Source organism: Zophobas morio, unplaced genomic scaffold (assembly GCF_036711695.1).
Source record: "Zophobas morio isolate AGI-343-1 ecotype UQ-CSIRO unplaced genomic scaffold, CSIRO_AGI_Zmor_V1 ptg000021l, whole genome shotgun sequence".
Lineage (NCBI taxonomy): Eukaryota > Metazoa > Arthropoda > Insecta > Coleoptera > Tenebrionidae > Zophobas > Zophobas morio.
This window is the reverse complement of record NW_026972126.1, coordinates 19,951,774-19,977,335: the sequence shown is the minus strand read 5'-3', so window position 1 is coordinate 19,977,335 and position 25,562 is coordinate 19,951,774. Positions and strand designations below refer to the sequence as shown.

At 33.6% G+C, this 25,562-nt stretch overlaps 1 protein-coding gene across 1 annotated transcript; it reads right to left on the bottom strand.

Moving 5' to 3' along the window:
* Positions 1-7,238: 7,238 nt before the first annotated feature.
* LOC135132745 (zinc finger protein OZF-like) lies at positions 7,239-9,466 on the bottom strand. Its single transcript, XM_064060938.1, has 3 exons — positions 8,716-9,466; positions 8,516-8,668; positions 7,239-8,161 (listed from the first exon to the last, which is right to left on the bottom strand). Exons 1-3 carry the CDS (start codon positions 9,247-9,249, stop codon positions 7,469-7,471), a joined length of 1,380 nt encoding a protein of 459 aa, XP_063917008.1. The 5' UTR covers positions 9,250-9,466; the 3' UTR covers positions 7,239-7,468.
* Positions 9,467-25,562: the final 16,096 nt, after the last annotated feature.

Here is a 25,562-nt window from a genome sequence, read left to right as displayed (position 1 = left end):
CAAGGGGGCGCTGCGGTCGCAATGCGCAATATAAACAAATCGCGCCGAAACAACAAACGGGAATTTATTTTTACGCGGTGTGTTTGTTTGTGATTATTAACATGAACCACTAATTTACACAATGATAGATTGTCGAGCGCCGCTATTGCGGGAGAGGCAGGGGCGGAGCGGGCCCACGAGGGTCGGGGCTACGCACAATTACTTGTTGCCATGTAGGCTGGATACTGGGACGTTGTGGTCGACAATAAAGCGTTAAGTGTATTAATGAAGTAGGTACCTATTCTTTGTTAACAATAGATTTTGTTCGAATTGACACACTATTTACACTTTGTTTACTCGATGCATTAGTAGACTCGCCAGACACTAAAGTCTATTTAAGATTTTTAAGGACAACGTAAAATAGAGAAGAATTTTATGTTTCAGACGAAATCACCTGTCTTGTCATAATAAAACAACGCAAAATATCAACTTACAAAGTTTCCATTGAAGACGTTTGAAACTCACCGGTTACAAAGTTGCAAGACTGGATATATAACCATAAGTGACTAATTTCTAGACTAAAACTAATATTAATTACATTAGAATTTATTGAAAACTATATACGACAGAAGTACGAATTACTAATTACAAAATGTGATGTGAAATTAAAGTTCGTATCGATACTCAAGGTTGAGTTAATAGGGAATTTGATAAACGGTTGGTATGCGATTACTAATTATATCTGCTGTTTGACAAATAATAAATTTATAAATCCAAAATTTACTTTGTTTTAATCACTCTCCACTGTCTCTGGAAGAAAATTAAAAGCCAACGGTGTAGATAGTTCGTTGTTCAATATTTGAACTTGTCTTGTTTAATAATTTTGGTATAAAACGAAATTTTTGTGTTGACAATTCTGAATTATTGACAGCCACGCACAGTTGTCAATTTTTACCCGAGTAGTAGTACCATAAATGTCATTTTGACAATATGGCGACAAGTTTTGTAATGAGGTCCATAAGATGAATGACTACTTTCAAGTTTCCTCGACGTTTCATCGACCCAAGAGTACGAAAAATAGGTCTCCCGTTTCCGTCTGTCTGTCTATCGGTCGTCTGTCTGTGCCGACCGTTATTAGTTATTACTATTAAACAGATAAAGTGGAATTTATAAACTTGTTGTTGACGTTGAAGCTACCGTTGCCGCTGCTTTTAAAGCTGAAAATTGTCATTTATAAACTCGTAGAAGAAAAGTGGAGGATTTAAGTTGCTTTTTAACTACAAAAATTTACCATTTTAGACATGTTTAAGTTTCTTGTTGTCTAAATAAGTCTACACATACTAAGAAAATAAGGTAAAATGAAGCCCCGCCCACCCACCCTATCTCAATTGTGATGATTTTTTTTATTCGTCGTGAGCCAAGGGGGCAGAGCTTAACTGCAAAATCTTTATTTCTTTACGAAAAATTTAAAACATGTTTTTGAGTATCGTGTTATTCGAAGAACACTCTGTATGTTTACAAAAAAATAAAGCCAAAGATTAGGCCCTACCCATACCCGCCCCGATCTCAATTTTCACTTGTGATGATTTTTTCATTCGTTGTCAAACCAAGGGGTGGGGCTTAATTGCAAGATCCATATTTATCTACAAGCATTTATCATTTTAAAGATGTCTTAAGCTTCTTGTTCTGAAAAGACGACTACTTATATTTAAAATAACGGAAAAATATAAGCCCCGCCCACCCACCCTGTCTCAATTGTGATGATTTTTTTTTATTCGTCGTGAGCCAATGGGGCGGAGCTCAACTGCAAAATCCTTATTTCTCTACGAGAAATTAAAAACATTTTTTGAGTATCGTGTTGTTCAAAGAATACTATGTATATTAAGAAAAAAATGAAGCCAAAGATTAGGCCCCACCCATACCTGCCCCCATCTCAATTTTCACTTGTGATGATTTTTTCATTCATTGTCAAACCAAGGGGTGGGGCTTAATTGCAAGATCCATATTTATCTACAACAATTTACCATTTTAAACATGGTTTAAGTTTCTTGTTCTGAAAAGACGACTACGTATATTAAGAAAAACGGTAAAATATAAACCCCGCCCACCCGCCCTATCTCAATTGTGATGATTTTTTTTCATTCGTCGTGAGTCAAGGGGGCGGAGCTTAACTACAATATCCTTATTTCTCTACGAGAAATTAAAAACTTGTTTTGGGTATCGTGTTATTCAAAGAATACCATCTATATTAAGAAACAAATAAAACCAAAGATTAGGCCCCACTTCTGATGAATTGAATTCGTTGTCAGATCAAGGGGCAGGGCTTAATTGCAAGATCCATATTTGTCTACAACAATTTACCATTTTAAACATGTTTTAAGTTTCTTGTTCTGAAAAGACGACTACGTATATAAAGAAAAAAGGCAAAATATAAGCCCCGCCCACCCGCCCTGTCTCAATTGTGATGATTTTTTTTTTATTCGTCGTGAGCCAAGAGGGCGGAGCTTAACTGCAAAATCCTTATTTCTCTACGAGAAATTAAAAACATGTTTTTGAGTATCGTGTTGTCCAAAGAATGCTACGTATATTAAGAAAAAAATAAAGCCAAACATTAGGCCCCACCCATAGCCGTCCCGATCTCAATTCTCACTTGTGATGATTTTTTCATTCGTTGTCAGATCAAGGGGCAGGGCATAATTGCAAGATCCATATTTGTCCACAAGAATTTACCATTTTAAACATGTTTCAAGTTTCTTGTTCTGAAAAGACGACTACTTATATTAAAAAAAACACGGCAAAATATAAGCCCCGCCCACCCACCCTATCGCGATTGTGATGATTTTTTTTATTCGTCGTGAGTCAAGGAGGCGGAGCTTAACTGCAAAATCTTTATTTTTCTACTAGAAATTAAAAACATGTTTTTGAGTATCGTGTTGTTCAAAGAAGACTATGTATATTAAGAAAAAAATAAAACCAAAGATTAGGCCCTACTTCTAATGAATTGAATTCGTTGTCAGATCAAGGGGCGGGGCTTAAATGCAAGATCCATATTTGTCTACAAGAATTTACCATTTTAAACATATTTTAAGTTTCTTGTTCTGAAAAGACGACTATGTATATAAAGAAAAAAGACAAAATATAAGCCCCGCCCACCCGCCTTATCTCAATTGTGATGATTTTTTAATGCTTCGTGAGCCAAGGGGGCGGAGCTTAACAGCAAAATCCTTATTTCCCTAAGAGAAATTAAAAACATGTTTTCAAGTATCGTGTTGTTCAAAGAACACTGTATATTAAGAAAAAAATAAAGCCAAAGATTAAGCCCCACCCACACCTGCCCTGATTTAAATAGCAATCAAGTTTTCATTCGTTGGCAGACTTAGGGGCGGAGCCTAATTGCAAAATCCATATTTCCTTACAAAAATTTTCCATTTTGAACGTGTTTTAAGTTTCAAACAATAAAAAAAATCGCCACAACTGAGATGGGGTGGGTGGGCGGGGTTTATATTTTGGATTTTTTTCTTAATATGCATAGTATTCTTTGAATAACACGATACTCAAAAACATGTTTCAGTTAAGCTCCGCCCTCTTGGTTCACGGCGAATAAAAAAAATCGACCACAATGGCGATAGGGTGGGTGGGCGGGTTTTACATTTTGCCTTTTTGTTTTAATATGTGTAGACCTCTTTTCGCAACATGAAACATAAAACATATTTAAAATGGAAAATTTGTATACATAAATATCGATTTATCAATTAGGCTCCACCCCATATTTTTAAAATCCATATTTCCTTGCAACAATGTACCATTTTAACTATATTTTAAGTTTCTTGTTGTGAAAAGATGGCTATGTATATTAAGAAAAAAAAAACAAAATATAAGCCCCGCCCACCCACCCTATCTCAATTCTGATGATTTTTTTTTTATTAGTCGTAAGTCGAGGCGCGGAGCTTAATAGCAAAATACTTTTTTTTTCTACGAGAAATTACCATGCGATTATGTTCTTAAGTAATCGTGTTATACAAAGAAAAATAAATGTGTTGATTAAAAAAGACCATCTGTGTCGATCTCAATCGTGATGAATTTTTTACTCATTGTCAGACCGAGGTTATTTAAATTTTATAAAATATAACTGTGGTCCATGAATTCGCTTTTATTTTTGATCCCAGATATTCAGATTGTTTTCAATTTGTATGTACTCTGTAAATATTGACTAAAAATGTGAACTTTTCTTGCGTTTATGTTGGTATAACGGAAGTAATTGTGTAATAGATATAGTAGCAGCCGGAATAAAGTAGGTCACTTTTTTTCCCAGTGTAACTTCGAAATTTTTATTGACGTTTAAATGTCATTTTCAATGAATACTTGTTTAATTGAGTCTAGTTTACACAACTAAATTTATTGCAAAAATTCTAAAAGAGGTGTCCTACTTTATTTTGGCCACCACTGTATGTCAATCGTGACATGTGAGACTTTTAGTTTGCGTCAACGTACAATCGGATATTATCACAAACTTCAATACATCATGATACCAATTTCAACTAAAAATCCAGGGTTGCCAATAGACTCAGTCATTTCTGTTCACGTGGTACTTCATGAACGAGAGACGCTGTATTTTGCAAATTCTACATTTTATAAATTTTGAACGGCATTAGTAATATGATGGGGATTCTAGCTCAGTTTGACCTCATTTGACCTGAACCAAAACCCCCATCAATTTTTGTAAACTCTACCCTGGCAGTCAGGTTTGATCAAGTCATAACATGTCAGGTCAGGTCAGGTTAATTCGGGTCAAGATTAGGTCAGGTCAAGTTATGCTAAGATGCTAAAAATCCGTTTTTTATAAAATGGATGCGTTTTTTTAGTTGTTAAACTTTTTTTGTTGTTATAAACATTTTATAATTTTAATTAAATAAGCAGTTAAAGTATACTTTTTGCTGCAAAATAGTAAGTATATACATTTATATTATTTAATAATTTCCTTAAAAATCTGAGAAATTTTAAAATTTAAGATAGCCTTCGGATTTAATTTTGAATTATTTGGACGACAACGAACGCTTCATAACCTCAAAATTTTGAATACAGATTAGAAGAAATAATTTTCTTGATATGTTTTTGCCACCGTTTTACATTTATATTTTATGCAACACTTGTCAGCATGGAATTTGTATCCTGTTCTAAAATTTCTGCTGTTTCTAATTCTAACAAAAATTAACATCAGTCACATCAAATATTTGAAAAAGGCAGTTAAAACAACAATTTTTTATTCACAGATATCTCTAGGTCAAGCGAGGTTAAGTCAGATCAGATCTTTCTCTCTTTAAGTGTTGAGGGCCCTGGTTCAAGTCAAATGCGGTCAAAGTGAGCTAAAACCCCCATCATATAACTACTACCAAAGAAAGACCTGACCTGATCTTGACTCGGCTTGTCCTGACCTGAGATGTCATAACTTGACCTAACCTGGGGTCCACAAAAATTCGTGGGGGTTTTGGCTCAGATCAAATGAGGTCAAACTAAGCTAGAACCCCCATCATATAGCCGCCAACGCCATACTGTATAAATGTTAACCGCCGTACTTTCAAAATTCTGCACTGAGTACATTATAAATTTGAAATGGGAGCCGCAGAGAAGAAGTTTTTATAACGACAAGTAGGCTCAGGTTGGTGCATACGGTCACCTTCAACGCTCATTTTTAATGACGTAAGAGAGCCATTTGGAGGGAAATTTGAATGTATAAAATATCTCTATCTGGTGTGCCAACATAAAAATGTATCTATTTGTATATTTACTACGAATTCACAATTTATTCCAGTAATAGCGACATACTAACCTAAAAAATTGCCAAAAAAAACTTGAATCGATTCCTGATTCATTTAAATTTTTAACGTCCATCAGATAAATCCAGGGTTCATTATTTTTACAAATATTGACAAGCTTTGGCTGTTTTCGTTTTTCAATTCCCCACAGCTGACTCGTTAATAAAATATGGTCGCAATTTACTATTCAGTCATTTCATGCCAACAAACATTTAGTTTTATCTCTGAATAATTTATATTACAACATATCTTTACGGTTGTGAGTAATAACGTGAATTATTAATGAGTGCTGCTTACATTAGAGCAACGAACAAATAATGACACATGTGTTATTGCACAAACTATTTTGAACCTTATAAAAGTCACGAAAATAGTGAAAAATGTTGTTGTTTGAATTTGGCGCGCGCGGCTGCTGAGTGACGTCACTTGTCGCTGAATGGCCAGAGGCATTATCCAACCTCTAAGATATGTGTGAATTCTAACAACAAAAACAGTCGGTATTTCCTTGTTCAGCAAGTCCAAATATTAACTTCTTGATAACTATTATCTCCTTTTACGCAAGACCCTGGTACCGAGAACCTTTTTTCTTAATCCGTGTGTATTTATCTGCAGTGTTCTAATTTTTACCAGATAAGATGCATCGCAATTGTTTTTTTTTATATTTATTTAGACGGAGTTAAGTGAAATCTTATCGTTTCTTGTTTATTCTGACTTAAGGGGGTTTTGCAACCATATAAAGGCTATTATTATTCTTATTTCGTAATCATAACCACTTCAGTCAAATTTTTTTAAGACCACTTTGGCTAGACACGAATTTCTTTTTACTCTCCAAGACCGGACTGCCTCATCACCTATTCCATTGACATCCCAAACGTGACAAGTTTCATAAACACGATTCATTGATTACGGAAGTTCGTCATTAAACAGCCATGAATTAAAGTCGACAGTCCCGTTTTGAATATGAAGAATCGAAAACGACGAATTCTGCACAATCGCATTGTTCGAAAATCTTGAGGAAGTCGTAAAGTTGCGAAACACGTAATTAAGCAGCGTTTAATTAAAAACGGGTGCCAACACACAAAGTGTAACAGAACTGTGTCTATATTTAAGGACGGCTCGAATGGATTCGATGTGAAATGCGATTTTTTGGCGGTTACGTAAATTTTTCTTTGGGTTTAATTAGAAAAGCGACTTGACGAAATGATGATGGATTTACGTAAATGACGTTATACAATGGGGTTTGAGGTAAGAAGCGAGGATGACGTAATTCGGTGAATATTTTTTGTCTTAGTTTGAGTTTCGAAATAAGAAAGATATTAATGTAGTGCCTATGGAGCGTGAATAATAGGATATGTTCGGGAAGCGAAGTGTTAAACAGTCTAAGTACACCTTCATCAATAACTGTCTCCGTTTGCTTTGGAAATCTAAAAATAAAACCAGACGAAATTCCGGTGGCTAAAAGAAGACAAATCTTCCTCCGACGGTGTATTTTATAGATAAGACCGTAACAATTGAATGTTTAAATCGCTCTTCCTAAGTCTACTTTACATAAATAAGGTAAACGCTAGCACTAAACACGATTTTCTAAGTCATTATTACATCAGAAATTAAAGCATAAAACACAGCGTGATTACCAACAGCCCCATGGCACTTGTTCTCAACCAATCACAGAAAAGTTACGATTTTTCGCGCGACTTGACGTCACTCTGTCCCCGATAATCCCCCTTCCTCTCACTCGGATCCATGTGCTGCCTCTGGTGCAACAACAAATGGTTCTTTTGGAAAAACCCCTTACTACACACATTACAGACGTGAGATCTTAAGGCACAGCTACCATCCGGGTGTTTCTTACTATGCTGCTGCAACCCATGTTTAGCACTGTACCCTTTGGAACAGTGCTGACACACGTAACTCTTTGATTTGTTCAAACTTTGTACGTTGGAGATCGTGTTGTTCAGCCCGGACGTCAACACGCAGAGGTCGTTCACGAGGGAGGAATCCCCGGAGTGTAGTTTCACGTGGAGGGCTAGCGCTTCCGCGGTGTTAAAAACGCAGCCGCAGTCGCTGCAGATTTGCTTGATTTGCGATTGATTCGAGTGGTTTGATTTGATATGCGAGGTGAGGTCTTGCTTGGACTGGAAGGACTCGCCGCAGCTCGAACATGTGAAGGGGTAGGTCCCGTTGTGGCAGCGCATATGGGCGAGGAGGGTGCGTTTTTGGAAAAACTCTTTGTTGCAGACGACGCAGCTGTGGGGTTGTTTACCGTGGAGGCGGCCGTGGTTGACCAGTTCGAACTTGCGGGTGAAGGTGGCGCCGCAGTCGCTGCAGGCGAAGGAGTTGAGTGAGCCGTGGAAGCGGGAGTGCATCACCTAGAGAAAATCAATCATTATTCATTGATTACGATTTGAATTTGGCGGGTTTGGCTGCTACGTGACGTCACATACGTCTAAAATCGTGGCTTGACGAGGCGACCTATGAAAGTCAATCCACCTTGGATTTAGCATTTAGCAGCGCCAACAAATACCAAAAGTGACAACATCGCGAAAAAATGTGTAATTTCTTTGTCGAACGGTGATTTTTGTGTTCATTTGTAGCGTACTACGTCAATTTTAATTTTTTGTCACTAGAATTTTAAATTTCGCGCTGACATGCTCGTCCGTGATTGGCTAATCCCCATGCTGTTGACAGTTAAAGTTACTAGACAAGTTTAAAACGTTTATTACCAGGTGCTCCTTTTGTGCGAAGGATTCTCCGCAGTCCTCGCACACGTACGGTCTTTCCCCGGCGTGAAACTTACTATGGGTGGTCAAATGGCGCTTCACTGGAAAAGCCTGCCCACACTCTGTACACACAAATGGCTTGTCCCGACTGTGCACCTAAAACCAAACCTTAAAACCGCGCCAGTTCAACCCGTGTCCCTTACTTTACTGTGCGTGATTAGGTGGTGCTTCAACGTGAAACTCTTCTTGCATTCCAAACACTGATACGGCCTGTCACTCGAATGAAGCAACATATGGGTATTCAAACAATGTTTATGGGTGAAACTCTTCCCGCAGTGCGTGCACACGTGTGGCCTGATCCCCGTGTGCGTGCGTGCGTGCGTGGTCAAATGGTGCTTCAAAAGAAACGACTTCCCGCACTCATCACAAAAGTACGGTCTCGCCTTCTCCCCCAAACTCTTCTTAACCCTCCCGTCTTCCTGCTTGATTTCAGGCTCGCTAGTGAACTGCACCGCGTTCAGGGGCGTGAGAATCTGCTTAGTGTCGCTCTTCTCGATCGGCACGAACTCCTGTTTCGTGATGTTGTTGAAGAAAAACATGGACTGTCGCAAGAACTTGCTTTTGGGGCTGTCGGGTACGAAATTCGTTGTGGGGTAAGTCTGGATGGAATTTTCTGGTATGTGGGTCTCGACTGCCGGCCAGTATGTGAATGCGGTGAGATTGGCGGCCGCACACATCTTAAATGTGGCTAATTTAATCACAGCCCATTTCTAACCTATAAAAGTAAGTGGCACGTTGGAGCCAATTTCGCGGGCGCGGAGGTGGAAGTGGTGTTTTGGTGGCTCGCGAAGGCTCCGCGCGTGCAATTGATGGGAATTAACTGCAATAACAACAATAATAAATTGGGGTGTTTGACAGGAGCTGTCACTTGGCTGTCATTTTATTTTATTGCAGGGGCGCCCCCTGCGGTCGTAAATTATAAACGCGGAGCGAAGGTGGAATTAGAGGTAGACTGCCACTTTTGTGCGGTGGCGTAATGTTGGTTGCCGTGCGTTGTGAATATTTACTTGTTAAAAAAATAACCGTAACACAGTACGTTCTTGAGGTTTGAAATGAGCTACAGGGTATTTCACGAAATTCGAGACGCGATTTATTTTGGGAAAGGACAGAAGAATTTCTATTTCAGTGCAAATTTCAAGAAAATTCTAGAACGTTCAACAACGGGAAGATGTACACATTATGTAGTACTTGCCAAGATAAGACTGATTTTAGCAAATGATCTACTCTATAAGAAAATAAAGGGTGGGTGGGCGGGGCTAGTAAGGTAAGACTGATTTTGGCACTTTTGACATTTTCGACCATTTTTCATCTATTTTCGAAAATTATTGGAATACATTTTCTTCCAAATTTCGATATCCAGAAGTCATTTTTAGCTTCATTTCCTCGGAAATTCCTACCGATTCTCTAAAATCGCTAATTGAAATATAGCAGTTTTTGAAGTTCCGTTAAAATCATTGGGTATAAAATGTTTGTAGATAAAAAAGACCATTTTTATTAATTCTTCTTTCACAAAATACAATTATTTTAAGAAAGTCCTTTGTGGTTTTTATGTATTCACAGAAATGTTTAAAATTTATTTATTTGAGACAATAGAGAAGTCAGAACAAATCAGGTCACGTTAGGTCAAGTTAGGTCAGGTGTATGAAATAAGAAATAAATTTTATAGCAAATAGTAGGTATAACAAAAAAAAAATACGGTTAGCGCTTTTTTCTACTTTTTTCACATCCTAGATTCTATTATTAGAGTCCACTCCCACTCAACAGAAGAACATAATTAGCCCCGCCCACCCACCCTACCTCCTTTTCAGTGATTGATTTTATTCGATAGAAATGAAGTGAATTATCTTATACTAAACAGGAATAAAATTAGTCCTTAGAATGAGAGGGGGGGGGGGGCAAATATTTGCTAAGATAAGACTGATTTTGGCAAATCACGTACTTTCGGAAAAAATAGAGGGTGGGTGGGCGGGGCTAGTATTTGAGAAGATAAGACTAATTTTGGCATTTTTGTTTCACAAAATACAATTTTGTTTAGTTAGGTCAGGTGTATGAAATAAGAAATTTTATAGCAAATAGTAGGTATAACAAAAAAAAAATACGGTTAGCGCTTTTTTCTACTTTTTTCACATCCTAGATTCTATTATTAGAGTCCACTCCCACTCGACAGAAGAACATAATTAGCCCCGCCCACCCACCCTACCTCCTTTTCAGTGATTGATTTTATTCGATCTGAATGAAATGAATCTTCATATACTGGACAAAAATAAAATTAGTCGTTAGGATGAGAAAGGGGGATGGGGCAAGTACTTGATAAGATACGACTGATTTTGGCAAGTTACATACTACTGAGAAAATAGAGAGTGGGTGGGCGGGGCTAGTATTTGATAAGATGAGACTATTTTTGTCACTTTTGACATTTTCGACCATTTTCTATCTATTTTCGAAAATTACTGGAATATTAATTTTTGTTTCACAAAATACAATTATTTTAAGAAAGTCCTTTGTGGTTTTTATATTTACATTCACAGAAATGGTTAAAATTTATTTATTTGAGAAAATAAAGAAGTCAGAACAGGTAAGGTCACGTTAGGTCAAGTTAGGTCAGGTGTATGAAATAAGAAATAAATTTTATAGTCAATAGTATGACAAAAAAAAATACGGTTAGCGATTTTTTTACTTTTTTCACATTCTACATTCTACTCTTAGTTTCCACTCCCACTCGACAGAAGAACATAATTAGCCCCGCCCACCCACCCTACCTCCTTTTCAGTGATTGATTTTATTCGATAGAAATGAAATGAATCATCTTGTACTGAACAGAAATAAAATTAGTCGTTAGAATGAGAAGGAGGGGGGGCTTTGTTAATGTAAGACTGATTTTGGCAAATCACGTGCTTTTTGAAAAATAGAGGGTGGGTGGGCGGGGTTAGTATTTGATAAGATAAGACTAATTTTGGCATTTTTGCTTCACAAAATACAATTATGTTAAGTTAGGTCAGGTGTATGAAATAAGAAATAAATTTTACAGCAAATAGTATAACAAAAAAAAAAAAAAAATACGATCAGCGATTTTTTTTACTTTTTTCACATCCTATATTCTACTCTTAGTTTCCACTCCCACTCGACAGAAGAACATAATTAGCCCCGCCCACCCACCCTACCTCCTTTTCAGTGATTGATTTTATTCGATAGAAATGAAATGAATCATCTTATACTGAACAGAAATAAAATTAGTGGTTAGAATGAGAAAGGGGGATGGGGCAAGTACTTGGTAAGATACGACTGATTTTGGCAAGTTACATACTTCTGAGAAAATAGAGGGTGGGTGGGCGGGGCTAGTATTTGATAAGATGAGACTATTTTTGTCACTTTTGACATTTTCGACCATTTTTCATCTATTTTCGAAAATTACTGGAATATTAATTTTTGTTTCACAAAATACATTCATTTTAAGAAAGTCCTTTGTGGTTTTTATATTAACATTAAAATTTATTAATTTGAGAAAATGAAGAAGTCAGAACAGGTCAGGTCACGTTAGGTCAAGTTAGGTCAGGTGTATGAAATAAGAAATAAATTTTATAGCAAATAGTATAACAAAAAAAAAAATACGGTTAGCGATTTTTTTTACTTTTTTCACATTCTACATTCTACTTTTAGTTTCCACTCCCACTCGACAGAAGAACATAATTAGCCCCGCCCACCCACCCTACCTCCTTTTCAGTGATTGATTTTATTCAATAGAAATGAAATGAATCATTGTATACTAAGAGAAGAGAAGGGGGGGGGGCAAGTATTTGCTAAGATAAGACTGATTTTAGCAAATCACGTACTTTATGAAAAAATAGAGGGTGGGTGGGCGGGGCTAGTATTTGATAAAATAAGACTGATTTCGGCACTTTCAACATTAACGACCATTTTTCAACAATTTTCGAAAATTATTTGAATACATTTCTCTCTAGATTTCCATTTCCATAAGTCATTTTCCATATATATATCTTCTATTTTGGTTGAAAATAGAAATAATAATAATAAGATTTAGACTTGGCGTAGAAGGTGCAATAATTTTAAAAGTAGAATTTTGGATAGAATAATTTGCTACACTGATTCTAATAAAAAAAATCAGAATAAAGAAAAAGCATTTGCAGGATTTGTAATAAAAAGTAACAGAATAAGTTTTACTCCAGTAGCAAACGAGTCAGAGGTTGAAGATATAGAAAAGAAGAATTAATTGGGATTCAAGAAGTTTCTTTTATACCTGGAAAAGACTGAGTTATAGATTATTCGAACTGATTTTGTTCAAGAGAAGATTGGGGAAAAAATTCTGCAACTAGCCAAAACTAACAAAGTGGTTTTTAATGATGAAGGAAAAAACGCAAAGAAGAATCAAAGGACAAATAGAGGGTTTAAAGGAATAAAGAGACAAAACGAAGACGCAGAGGGACGAAAAAATAGAAGTTTGAATGAAACAGATGTTGGAAATTATCAGATGAATGAATAAACGGTAAATACGCAAGATAAAGAAGACACAACGAAGAATTTCTACTCCGTTGCAAGAGTAACATTAAAGAGAAAATTAATTAACGCAATTTTCGGAAGAATCTAGATTAAATTTGTTTTAGAAGGGGAAAATCGGTGAATTCTGTCTTCAATATAGATTGAAGTTGAAAATAGAAGATCATGGACGCACTTTTGAAGAAAATTTAGATTGTTCTGTAAAGAAGGGAAAATTCATTCTGGTGATCACGGAAATAGGCCAAAACAGACGGCTTGTCAAGAAAATATAGAAGAAATTATAGAACAAGAATTAAGTTGAAGAAGGAACCAAATTAGACAAGCAACAGCCAAAGAAGAATTTAGAATAACGATAATAATAAAAAATAATAGAATAAGTTTGACTCCAGTAGCAAACGAGTAAGAAGTTCGGCAGCGAATGCGAGAAGAATTTTTGATGAAGTCAACGAACACCCTATTGAAGATACAAGAAAGAAGAATTAATTGGGATTCTACAAGTTTCTTTTTAGACCTGGAAAAGACTGAGTTATAGATTTTTCGAACGAATTTTGTTCAAGAGAAGATTGGGGGAAAAATTCTGCAAATAGCCAAAACGAAGAAAATGGTTATTAATGATGAAGGAAAAAAGCAAATATGAATCGACGAACAACTAGAAGATTTAAAGAAACAAAGAGACAAAAGGAAGAAGCAGAGGGACGAAAAAATAGAAGTTTGAATGAAAGAGATGTCGGAAGCAATCAGATGAAAATGAAAGAATAAATGGTAAATACGTAAGATAAAGAAGACAGAATGAAGAATGTCTATTCCGCTGCAAGACCAAAATTAAACTTAAAATTAATTAACGTAACTTTGGAAGAATCTAGAAGAAATTTGTTTTAGAAAGGGTAAACTGGTGAATTCCTTCTTCAATACAAATTGAATTTGAAGAAAGATCATGGATGAAGTTCTGAAGGAAATTTATAATGTTCTGTAAAAAAGGGAAAGTTCATTCTGGTAATCACGAAAATAGTTCAAAACAGACGGATTGTCAAGAAAATGTAGAAGAAATTGCAGAACAGGAAATCAGTTTAAGAAGAAACAAAATTAGATAAACAAGAGCCAAAGAAGAATTTAGAATAACGATAATAATAAAAAAAAAACAGAATAAGTTTCACTCCAGAAGCAAACGACTCAGAAGTTCGACAGCGAATGCGAGAAGAATTTTTGATGAAGTCAACGAAAATCCTGTTGAAGATATAGAAAAGAAGAATTAATTGTGATTCTAGAATTTCTTTTTATACCTAGAAAAGTCTGAGTTGATGATTTTTCAAACTGATTTGGTTGAAGAGAAGATTTGGGAAAAAATTCTGCAAATAGCCAAAACGAACAAAATGGTTATTAATGATAAAGGAAAAAAAGCAAATATGAATCGAAGAACAACTAGAAGATTTAAAGAAACAAAGAGACAAAAGGAATTAGCAGAGGGACGAAAAAATATAGGTTTGAATGAAAGAGATGTCGGAAGCAATCAGATGAAAATGAAAAAATAAATGGTAAATACATAAGATAAAGAAGACAGAATGAAGAATGTCCACTCCGCTGCAAGACTAAAATTAAACTTAAAATTAATTAACGTAATTTTCGGAAGAATCTAGAAGAAATTTGTTTTAGAAAGGGTAAACTGGTGAATTCCTTCTTCAATATAAATTGAATTTGAAGAAAGATCATGGATGAAGTTTTGAAGGAAATTTAGAATGTTCCGTAAAGAAGGGAAATTTCATTTTGGTAATCATGAAAATAGTTCAAAACAGACGGATTGTCAAGAAACTGTAGAAGAAATTGTAGAACAGGAAATCAGTTTAAGAAGGAACAAAATTAGATAAACAAGAGCCAAAGAAGAATTTAGAATAACGATAATAATAAAAAATAACAGAATAAGTTTTACTCCAGAAGCAAACGACTCAGAAGTTCGACAGCAAATGCGAGAAGAATTTTTGATAAAGTCAACGAACACTATTGAAAATATAGGAAGTATTTTTGGGATTCTAGAAATTTCCATTTTTAACTGGAAGGATTGGCGAAAAAGTAGAAGGAAAAACTCCAAAAAATTTGAAAACTGTTTTAAACCACCGGCAGGCCATAAAAACTCGCTACATCAGTTTTCCCCTCGCCGCTCGATAATTCCGTGCCGGGGCGCTTCGGCCACCTGTTGCGTCCACCGCAACCCCTCAACCCTCGCCAATTTCTGCGCTCCTGGTGAAAATTCTGGGGTGATGTCTTCGAGGGATGGAACTAAAGGGATGCACCCCTTTTCGCCCCGCCTTTGCTTCAGGGGTAGTTTACAACCTGCGCTCTTATTGCTGTTTGTTTCGGAATTCCGTAACAAAATTCAAGGGGGAGTTCCCTTTAATCTTCCTCCTGTTTACACGCCGCCACAAATAATCATATTTGTATGAACAGCGTGCATTACAAGTAAACATACACCGTCATCTGCTCTCAACGTTCATGGACCCCACGTGCGCAAATTTACACCAGTTGATTTCCCGATTTGTTTGGCTTTAAAATAAGTTACTTGTCGATGGGATAATAAACTCGGGTCGAGTGATTATTTGTGGCGTAAGTGGCGACGGGGGGCGGTTTGCGGGCCGAGCCCGATCGAAAATAATGAAATAATTAAAACGACGTACGTCGGCTTCTTGCGCGTGTTGAATAACTTTTTAAATCGAGCGTGAGCGCGTAAGTTTTGTGAGGAATAAAGTTTTTTGAAACGGTTCCAAGTCTCCTACGCACTCTAAGTATAATGAAAGTATGTAGTTAATAAACGCTCGTTTAAATAACAAACGGCCATATATTCACATTCTTGTGGAGCTCGCCGGCTTTGAATCAATTTCTTGGTCGTAAAGTTGGCCCACCTTTTCAATTAGACTGCGTTCGAAAGTGTCTTTTTTGGTATTTTTCGTCGAGTTCCACCTCCTGGATGTTTTCATTCATTTTATTCACAAAGCGCCGCATGGGTCAGTCGATCCGCCCTTCAGGTTCTTTTGTTGGAGGTCTTTTCGGTTACCTGGGAAGAAGTGTGTAATTGTTACCACTAAATATTCACGCCGAGTGCCGATAGTTGTGGAGACTCAAAATGGGTTATTTATGTACCGAGAACTGTTATTTAAAGGAGCTTGTAATGCTGTGTGTCAGTAACTGCTGCTGGGTACTAATGGGACGTTAATAATTAAGCGCGATGTTTTGGACGCTGGGTTATGGAATTTTTGCTTTTTTAGGTACATATTTATTTTTGGTTGGAAGCGAACAGAAAAGCTAAATAGTTTTTAGCTGCATTTATAACAAAATCATGCGCTGAATTTAAAAACTAACAGAAGAATTAAGTAAAAAAAAATTTTTTCACAACGTAAATTCGGCACATATGGACATTTCAATTTTTTTTTAATACTAATTATCGTGTTTGTGAAAAGTGAAATTTCGACGACTTATTCTGATTCAAATCTTCGCAGTAACTTTAAATGAATTCCATTGAATTATTTCAAAAGATGAGATTATAAAACCGTAGAAACAATTTAAAACAGTTTATCAGAATTTATATTTTTGTTTCCGAAAATGGACATATATCGACATTTCAGATATTTTTTTAATAATAACTATCCCGTTCGTAATAATGAAATAAAAAAATATGACATTGGAGATACCGAAAAATAAAAAAATGAGGAAAGTTTTATTTTCTCCTATACGAAAATATTGGTGATGCAGAAACTGCTTTTGTTAATAATACGATCTTCGATATCTTTAAAAATGGTTTAGAAGAAAGCTTATTCCAAAATTTCCGAAAAATATTATCATTGTAATGGACAATGCAGGTTACTATTCTTGACAGAATATAAAAGTCTTGAATAAATCCAGGGCTTCAAGTGAAATTTCGACCACTTATTCTGATTCAAATCTTCGCAGTAACTTTAAATGAATTCCATTGAATTATTTCAAAAGATGAGATTATAAAATCTTAGAACCAATTTAAAACAGTTCATCAGAATTTATATTTTTGTTTCCGAGAATGGACATATATGGACATTTCAGATTTTTTTTTTAATAATAATTATCCTGTTCGTAATAATGAAATAAAAAAATATGAAATTGGAGATACCGAAAAATAAAAAAATGAGGAAAATTTTGTTTTCACCTTTAGGAAAATATTGGTGATGCAGAAACTGTTTTTGTTAATAATATGATCTTCGATATCTTTAAAAATGGTTTAGAAGGCTTATTCCAAAATTTCCGAAAAATATTGTCATTGTAATGGACAATGCAGGTTACTATTCTTGACAGAATATAAAAGTCTTGAATAAATCCAGGGCTTCAAATGAAATTTCAACGACTTATTCTGATTCAAATCTTCGCAGTAACTTTAAATGAATTCCATTGAATTATTTCAAAAGATGAGATTGTAAAACCGTAGAAACAATTTAAAACAGTTTATCAGAATTTATATTTTTGTTTCAGAAAATGGATATATATCGACATTTCAGATATTTTTTTAATAATAACTATCCCGTTCGTAATAATGAAATAAAAAAATATGACATTGGAGATACCGAAAAATAAAAAAATGAGGAAAGTTTTATTTTCTCCTATACGAAAATATTGGTGATGCAGAAACTGCTTTTGTTAATAATACGATCTTCGATGTCTTTAAAAATGGTTTAGAAGAAAGCTTATTCCAAAATTTCCGAAAAATATTGTCATTGTAATGGACAATGCAGGTTACTATTCTTGACAGAATATAAAAGTCTTGAATAAATCCAGGGCGTCAAATGAAATTTCGACGACTTATTCGATTCAAATCTTCGCAGTAACTTTAAATGAATTCCATTGAATTATTTCAAAACATGAAATTGTAAAACCGTAGAAACAATTTAAAACAGTTTATCAGAATTTATATTTTTGTTTCCGAAAATGGACATATATCGACATTTCAGATATTTTTTTAATAATAACTATCCCGTTCGTAATAATGAAATAAAAAAATATGACATTGGAGATACCGAAAAATAAAAAAATGAGGAAAGTTTTATTTTCTCCTATACGAAAATATTGGTGATGCAGAAACTGCTTTTGTTAATAATACGATCTTCGATATCTTTAAAAATGGTTTAGAAGAAAGCTTATTCCAAAATTTCCGAAAAATATTATCATTGTAATGGACAATGCAGGTTACTATTCTTCACAGAATTTAAAAGTCTTGAATAAATCCAGGGCTTCAAGTGAAATTTCGACCACTTATTCTGATTCAAATCTTCGCAGTAACTTTAAATGAATTCCATTGAATTATTTCGAAAGATGAGATTATAAAATCTTAGAACCAATTTAAAACAGTTCATCAGAATTTATATTTTTGTTTCCGAGAATGGACATATATGGACATTTCAGATTTTTTTTTTAATAATAATTATCCTGTTCGTAATAATGAAATAAAAAAATATGAAATTGGAGATACCGAAAAATAAAAAAATGAGGAAATTTTTGTTTTCACCTTTAGGAAAATATTGGTGATGCAGAAACTGTTTTTGTTAATAATATGATCTTCGATATCTTTAAAAATGGTTTAGAAGGCTTATTCCAAAATTTCCGAAAAATATTGTCATTGTAATGGACAATGCAGGTTACTATTCTTGACAGAATATAAAAGTCTTGAATAAATCCAGGGCTTCAAATGAAATTTCGACGACTTATTCTGATTCAAATCTTCGCAGTAACTTTAAATGAATTCCATTGAATTATTTCAAAAGATGAGATTGTAAAACCGTAGAAACAATTTAAAACAGTTTATCAGAATTTATATTTTTGTTTCAGAAAATGGACATATATCGACATTTCAGATATTTTTTTAATAATAACTATCCCGTTCGTAATAATGAAATAAAAAAATATGACATTGGAGATACCGAAAAATAAAAAAATGAGGAAAGTTTTATTTTCTCCTATACGAAAATATTGGTGATGCAGAAACTGCTTTTGTTAATAATACGATCTTCGATGTCTTTAAAAATGGTTTAGAAGAAAGCTTATTCCAAAATTTCCGAAAAATATTGTCATTGTAATGGACAATGCAGGTTACTATTCTTGACAGAATATAAAAGTCTTGAATAAATCCAGGGCTTCAAATGAAATTTCGACGACTTATTCGATTCAAATCTTCGCAGTAACTTTAAATGAATTCCATTGAATTATTTCAAAAGATGAGATTGTAAAACCGTAGAAACAATTTAAAACAGTTTATCAGAATTTATATTTTTGTTTCCGAAAATGGACATATATCGACATTTCAGATATTTTTTTAATAATAACTATCCCGTTCGTAATAATGAAATAAAAAAATATGACATTGGAGATACCGAAAAATAAAAAAATGAGGAAAGTTTTATTTTCTCCTATACGAAAATATTGGTGATGCAGAAACTGCTTTTGTTAATAATACGATCTTCGATATCTTTAAAAATGGTTTAGAAGAAAGCTTATTCCAAAATTTCCGAAAAATATTATCATTGTAATGGACAATGCAGGTTACTATTCTTGACAGAATTTAAAAGTCTTGAATAAATCCAGGGCTTCAAGTGAAATTTCGACCACTTATTCTGATTCAAATCTTCACCGTAACTTTAAGTGTATTCAGTTGAATTATTTCAAAAGATGAGATTATAAAACCTTAGAAACAATTTAAAACAGTTCATCAGAATTTATATTTTTGTTTCCGAAAATGGACATATATGGACATTTCAGATTTTTTTTAAAAAATAATAACTATCCTGTTCGTAATAATGAAATAAAAAAATATGACATTGGAGATACCGAAAAATAAAAAAATGAGGAAAAATTTATTTTCTCCTATACGAAAATATTGGTGATGCAGAAACTGCTGTTGTTAATGATATGATCTTCGATATCTTTAAAAATGGTTTAGAAGAAAGCTTATTCCAAAATTTCCGAAAAATATTGTCATTGTAATGGACAATGCAGTTACTATTCTTGACAGAATATACACATTTTGAATTAATCCAGGGCTTCAAGTGAAACTTCGACGTTTTATGCTAATTCAAGTCCTCACAGCAAATTTAAATGTATTCCATTTATTTATTCGAAAAGATATGCCCCTAGAACCCTCAAAACAATGCAAAATAGTTCTTCAGAATGTATATTTTTGTTTCCGAAAATGGACACACTATGGACATTTCAGAAAAAGATTTTTTTGAAAAATAATAGATAATTACTGCGTTCTTAATAATGAAATCCAAGAAAATATGACATTGGAGATTTAAAAAATATAAGGAAATGAGAAAAAAATTATTTTCTTCTGTACGAAAATATTGGCGATGCAGAAAATGTTTTTATTAACAATATGATATTTGATGTCTTTAAAAATGGCTTAGAAGAAAGCTTACATCAAAATTTCCGAAAAATATTGTCATCGTAATGGACAATGCAGGTTACTATTCGTAACAGAAAATAAAAGTCTGGAATAAATCCAGGGTTTCCAGTGAAACTTCGACGTCTTATGCTGATTCAAGTCCTCACAGCAACTTTAAATGTATTCCATTTATTTATTCGAAAAGATATGCCCCTAGAATCCTCAAAACAATATAAAATAGTTCTTCAGAATGTATATTTTTGTTTCCGAAAATGGACACATTATTGACATTTCAGAAAAAGATTTTTTTTGAAAAATAATAGATAATTACTGCGTTCTTAATAATGAAATCCAAGAAAATATGACATTGGAGATTAAAAAATATAAGGAAATGGGAAAAAAATTATTTTCTTCTATACGAAAATATTGGTGATGTAGAAACTGTTTTTGTTAATAATATGATATTTGATGTATTTAAAAATGGCTTAGAAGAAAACTTACATCAAAATTTCCGAAAAATATTGTCATCGTAATGGACAATGCAGGTTACTATTCGTAACAGAAAATAAAAGTCTGGAGCAAATCCAGGGTTTCAAGTGAAACTTCGACGTGTTATGCTGATTCAAGTCCTCACAGCAACTTTAAATGTATTCCATTTATTTATTCGAAAATATATGCCCCTAGAACCCTCAAAACAATGCAAAATAGTTCTTCAGAATGTATATTTTTGTTTCCGAAAATGGACACATTATGGACATTTCAGAAAAAGATTTTTTTTGAAAAATAATATATAATTACTGCGTTCTTAATAATGAAATCCAAGAAAATTAAAGGAAATGAGAAAAAAATTATTTTCTTCTATACGAAAATATTGGCGATACAGAAACTGTTTTTGTTAATAATATGATATTTGATGTCTTTAAAAATGGCTTAGAAGAAAGCTTATATCAAAATGTCCGAAAAATATTGTTATTGTAATGGACAATGCAGGCTACTATGTTTAACAGGAAATAACAGTCTGGAATAAATGCAGGGCTCCAAGTGAAATTTCGACGACTTATTCTGATTGAAATCCTCATAGTAATTTTAAATGTATTTTACTCAATTACTTGAAAATAAGAGATTCCAAAACTTAGAAACAATGGAAAACAATTCGTTGTTTGAAAAAATAATAAGTATCCCGTTTTTAATAATGAAATATAACATATGACATTTTCCTTCGACTCTTCCGGTTGTTTATTATTGACGAGACTGTATTGTGAAAACAGGAATTTACAGAAAATTTTAAGAAAAAGCAAAACTTAACAAAAACGGTTAATAGTTTAAAAAATAATGGCAATAGGGAAGATAGAATGAAAATAAATCAGAGCTAAAATATAAAAATAGCGTTTTATGAGAAATTAAAAGGTCATTTTCTATTAATTAGATAAGTTATAGACAAAATTTTATTTGTTGTCACTAAAATGTTTTAACGTGAGGTCTCCTAATTTTTATTTTAGTATAATATTTTGACTTTTATTGACCGTTATTCTTTCGGACGGGATTAGCAAACCCATTAATGTGTCTACAATATTTGACGTTCAATATCCAGTGGTACAGTTTATCATTTGTTGTGGTTTCCCAAAAAATATTCAAAATAACTACACACTTCGTTTTTTAAAAACAGTCGGTGTTTTTGATCGCACGTTTCACTTTCACACAGCTGACAACATTCGTCATTTGTAATGTAAAACAATGCTAAAATGTCATTTGGACTTTCACGACACGCTAAAAATAAAAATTTTCTAATTGATATTTAGGAGTGCTCGAGATGAATGCGTAACACGTGGCCGTGTGAATCATGCAGGATTGGTTTATAATGTACCTGAGGAATTCGTAATTGTAATAGTAGCAGTCATAGTCGAAAATAGACTCCCTGGATAGTCTCCGGAAAACTGTATCACAATAATTCGATAACCGATAAAATTACACTTTCTGTGTTTGTTTAAACAATAACAACAACAAAGCTCCTCACCAATGACTTTATTGTCAGTAAAATGAGGTGTTAACTTTATTGCGCCGTTAAATCTTGTTAAATAACAATAAAGCAGCTTTTAGATTAAAGCGAGTGCAGCTGCAGTGCAAGTCGAGGCAGCTTATTTTGGACAGTGTTTGCTTGGACTAAAGTTATTTTCTAAACTGTTAATCCGCGTAGTAAATGTTATCGGAGTTGTGTAGTGTCGATCTCGGTAAATATCCACTTGTCTTCCTAATTCCGTATCACCGGGGATATTTTTAATAACCAAATTATTATAATATGAAAATAAATTTCTTCACTCATCAAAGTCAACCTAGATAGCTTTATGACTCGTAAAACTGACCGAGTGGAGAACATTTTCCAAAATTACGAACTTAATGATCTAACAGTTTGCGATAAAAGATATCTAGTTATAAATTGAGTTTTATTGGAAGAGTCGAGTTGAATAACTTTTTTGTCAAAATCGGTGACGGGCGTTTATTTATTTATCAGTGAGTCAGTTTTCAGCACTGTCAGTACACAGATCTTACTTGTACACTGAATAAACACGAATTATCAGTTATTGTAACTCAGGTGACAAATTTCCATGGAATTATACCTTCGCATAAAATTAATAATGGAAATTTACGACTAAATCCTTGCGTTTTGCGCGTTTAATCAAGCTCTAATATAACGTAATGATTTTTAATGCTTTTCAAGGTTTATTGCTTGTTTTGTTGCGGCTTCAAAACCGACTTAATTCCGAATTTTGTCACGCCACCGTTTGTTATCAATTATTTGAGGAATCGCAGCCGCATTATGTTACATCATCGAATGATATGCTTACGCACTACCTGCACCTCAGGACAAAGTTCCATATGAGAACATGTCATTTTTTATTTGATAAATAAATATTTAATAATTTGTTGGAATGATTTCGTAGATTTACAGATGATGCGTTTCAGATTGGCAGGATTCTAAGGACTGGAAAAAGTGGGTCAAAGAACAAACCTAAGATGAATTAAAGTACATCTAATTTTTTTTGGGATTCTACACATAAGGTTTTGTATTTCCGAATATGTGGAGACTATTTGTTTAAAAATGTGCGTTACTGATCAAACAATAAAATTATTTGTTTTAACTCACGTAATATCAGTTATATTTTCCTGTTGCGAAATAATAATATATTCTGCATTCTGGTACACAAACATTAAAAGAATATATTTCTTCCAGTCATGGAGTTGCTACAAGTTTTTGCATTTCTAGCTAATGATTGGAATCCGGACTTATATGCATGGATTCTGGTCTAAATATGCGCATACTAACGCTTTATATTTCTGCAAAATATGCAGAATATGCCACTGCACCTCCGGAAGTGTCAATTCTTAATTTATTATTTGTTTTTTTTGCTCGAGCTCAATTTACAGGATATTTAAAATTGAATATTTCCAAAATTTTGATCCAAGAGCGTAAATATGCTACCTATATTTTTCCCATCAGAATGTCGAGATCTACATTCCAGAATTTTTGCCGGATTTTTGGGCAACTTTTTCAAAACCTTCATTTTTCAACCCTTCCGTATAAAATTTTTGAGGTTTTTTCGACCATTTTTGAAAAGTACCTATAGAGCTTTTTATAGATTTCAACCTCCAGAAGTTATTTTCGGCTTCATTTCTTCGAAAATTCCTACCATTTTTCCAGAATCAACTAATGAAATTGTCAATTTTTAGGATTTTTTAAAACTGTGCTTTTCAAGCTGAATATTTCCAAAATCTTATTCCAGAACCATAAACGCGTTAATTTTTTCCAATCAGAAGGTCGAGATCTACTTACATCCTAAAATTTGTTTGTGCTTCTTAGACAATTTTTGGAAAAGTTCAGTTTTTACTATAAAATTTTTGAGTTTAGATTGTAAATTTTGATCTTTAAATATTTCATCTTTACCTGACCACCGTCATTAATCACCAAAAGGATTTCTTTCGTTAATTTCGACTTCCAGAAGTTTCTTACGACTTTATTTGTTCCACAATCACCAAAATGAAATATGGAAAATTTTTGATTATTTAAAAAAATTGAATTTAGGATTGAATATTTCCAAAATTTTGATCCAAGAGCATAAACATGCTATATTTTTCCCATTAGAATGTCGAGATCTACATCCTAGAATTTTTGGCAGATTTTTGGGCAACTTTTCCAACAGCTTCATTTTTCAATCCTTACCTCGTATGAAATTTTTGAACTTTTTTCGACCATTTTTGAAAATTACCTATAGAGATTTTTTTATAGATTTAAACATCCAGAAGTCATTTTCGGCTTCATTTCTTCGAAAATTACTACCATTTGTCCAGAATCAACTAACGAATTGTGTCAATTTTTAGGATTTTTTAAATTTGTTTTTTTCACACCGAATATTTCGAAAATCTTATTCTAGAACTATAAACACGTTAATTTTTTCCAATCAGGACGAGATCTACTTACATCCTAAAATTTGTTTGTGCTTTCTTAGACAATTTTTGGAAAAGTTCAGTTTTTACTATAAAATTTTTGAGTTTAGATTGTAAATTTTGATCTTTACATATTTCATCTTTACCTGACCACCGCCATTAATTACCAAAAGGATTTCTTTCGTTAATTTCGACTTCCAGAAGTTTCTTACGACTTTATTTGTTCCACAATCACCAAAGTGAAATATGGAAAATTTTTGATTATTTAAAAAAATTGAATTTAGTATTGAATATTTCCAAAATTTTGATCCAAGAGCATAAACATGCTATATTTTTCCCATTAGAATGTCGAGATCTACATCCTAGAATTTTTGGCAGATTTTTGGGCAACTTTTTCAAAAGCTTCATTTTTCAACCCTTCCCCCGTATGAAATTTTTGAACTTTTTTCGACCATTTTTGAAAATCACCTATTGAGATTTTTTATAGATTTCAACCTCCAGACGTTATTTTCGGCGTCATTTCTTCGAAAGTTCCTACCATTTGTCCAGAATCAACTAACGAATTGTGTCAATTTTTAAGATTTTTTAAAATTGTTCTTTTCAAACCGAATATTTCCAAAATCTTATTTCAGAACCATAAACACGTTAATT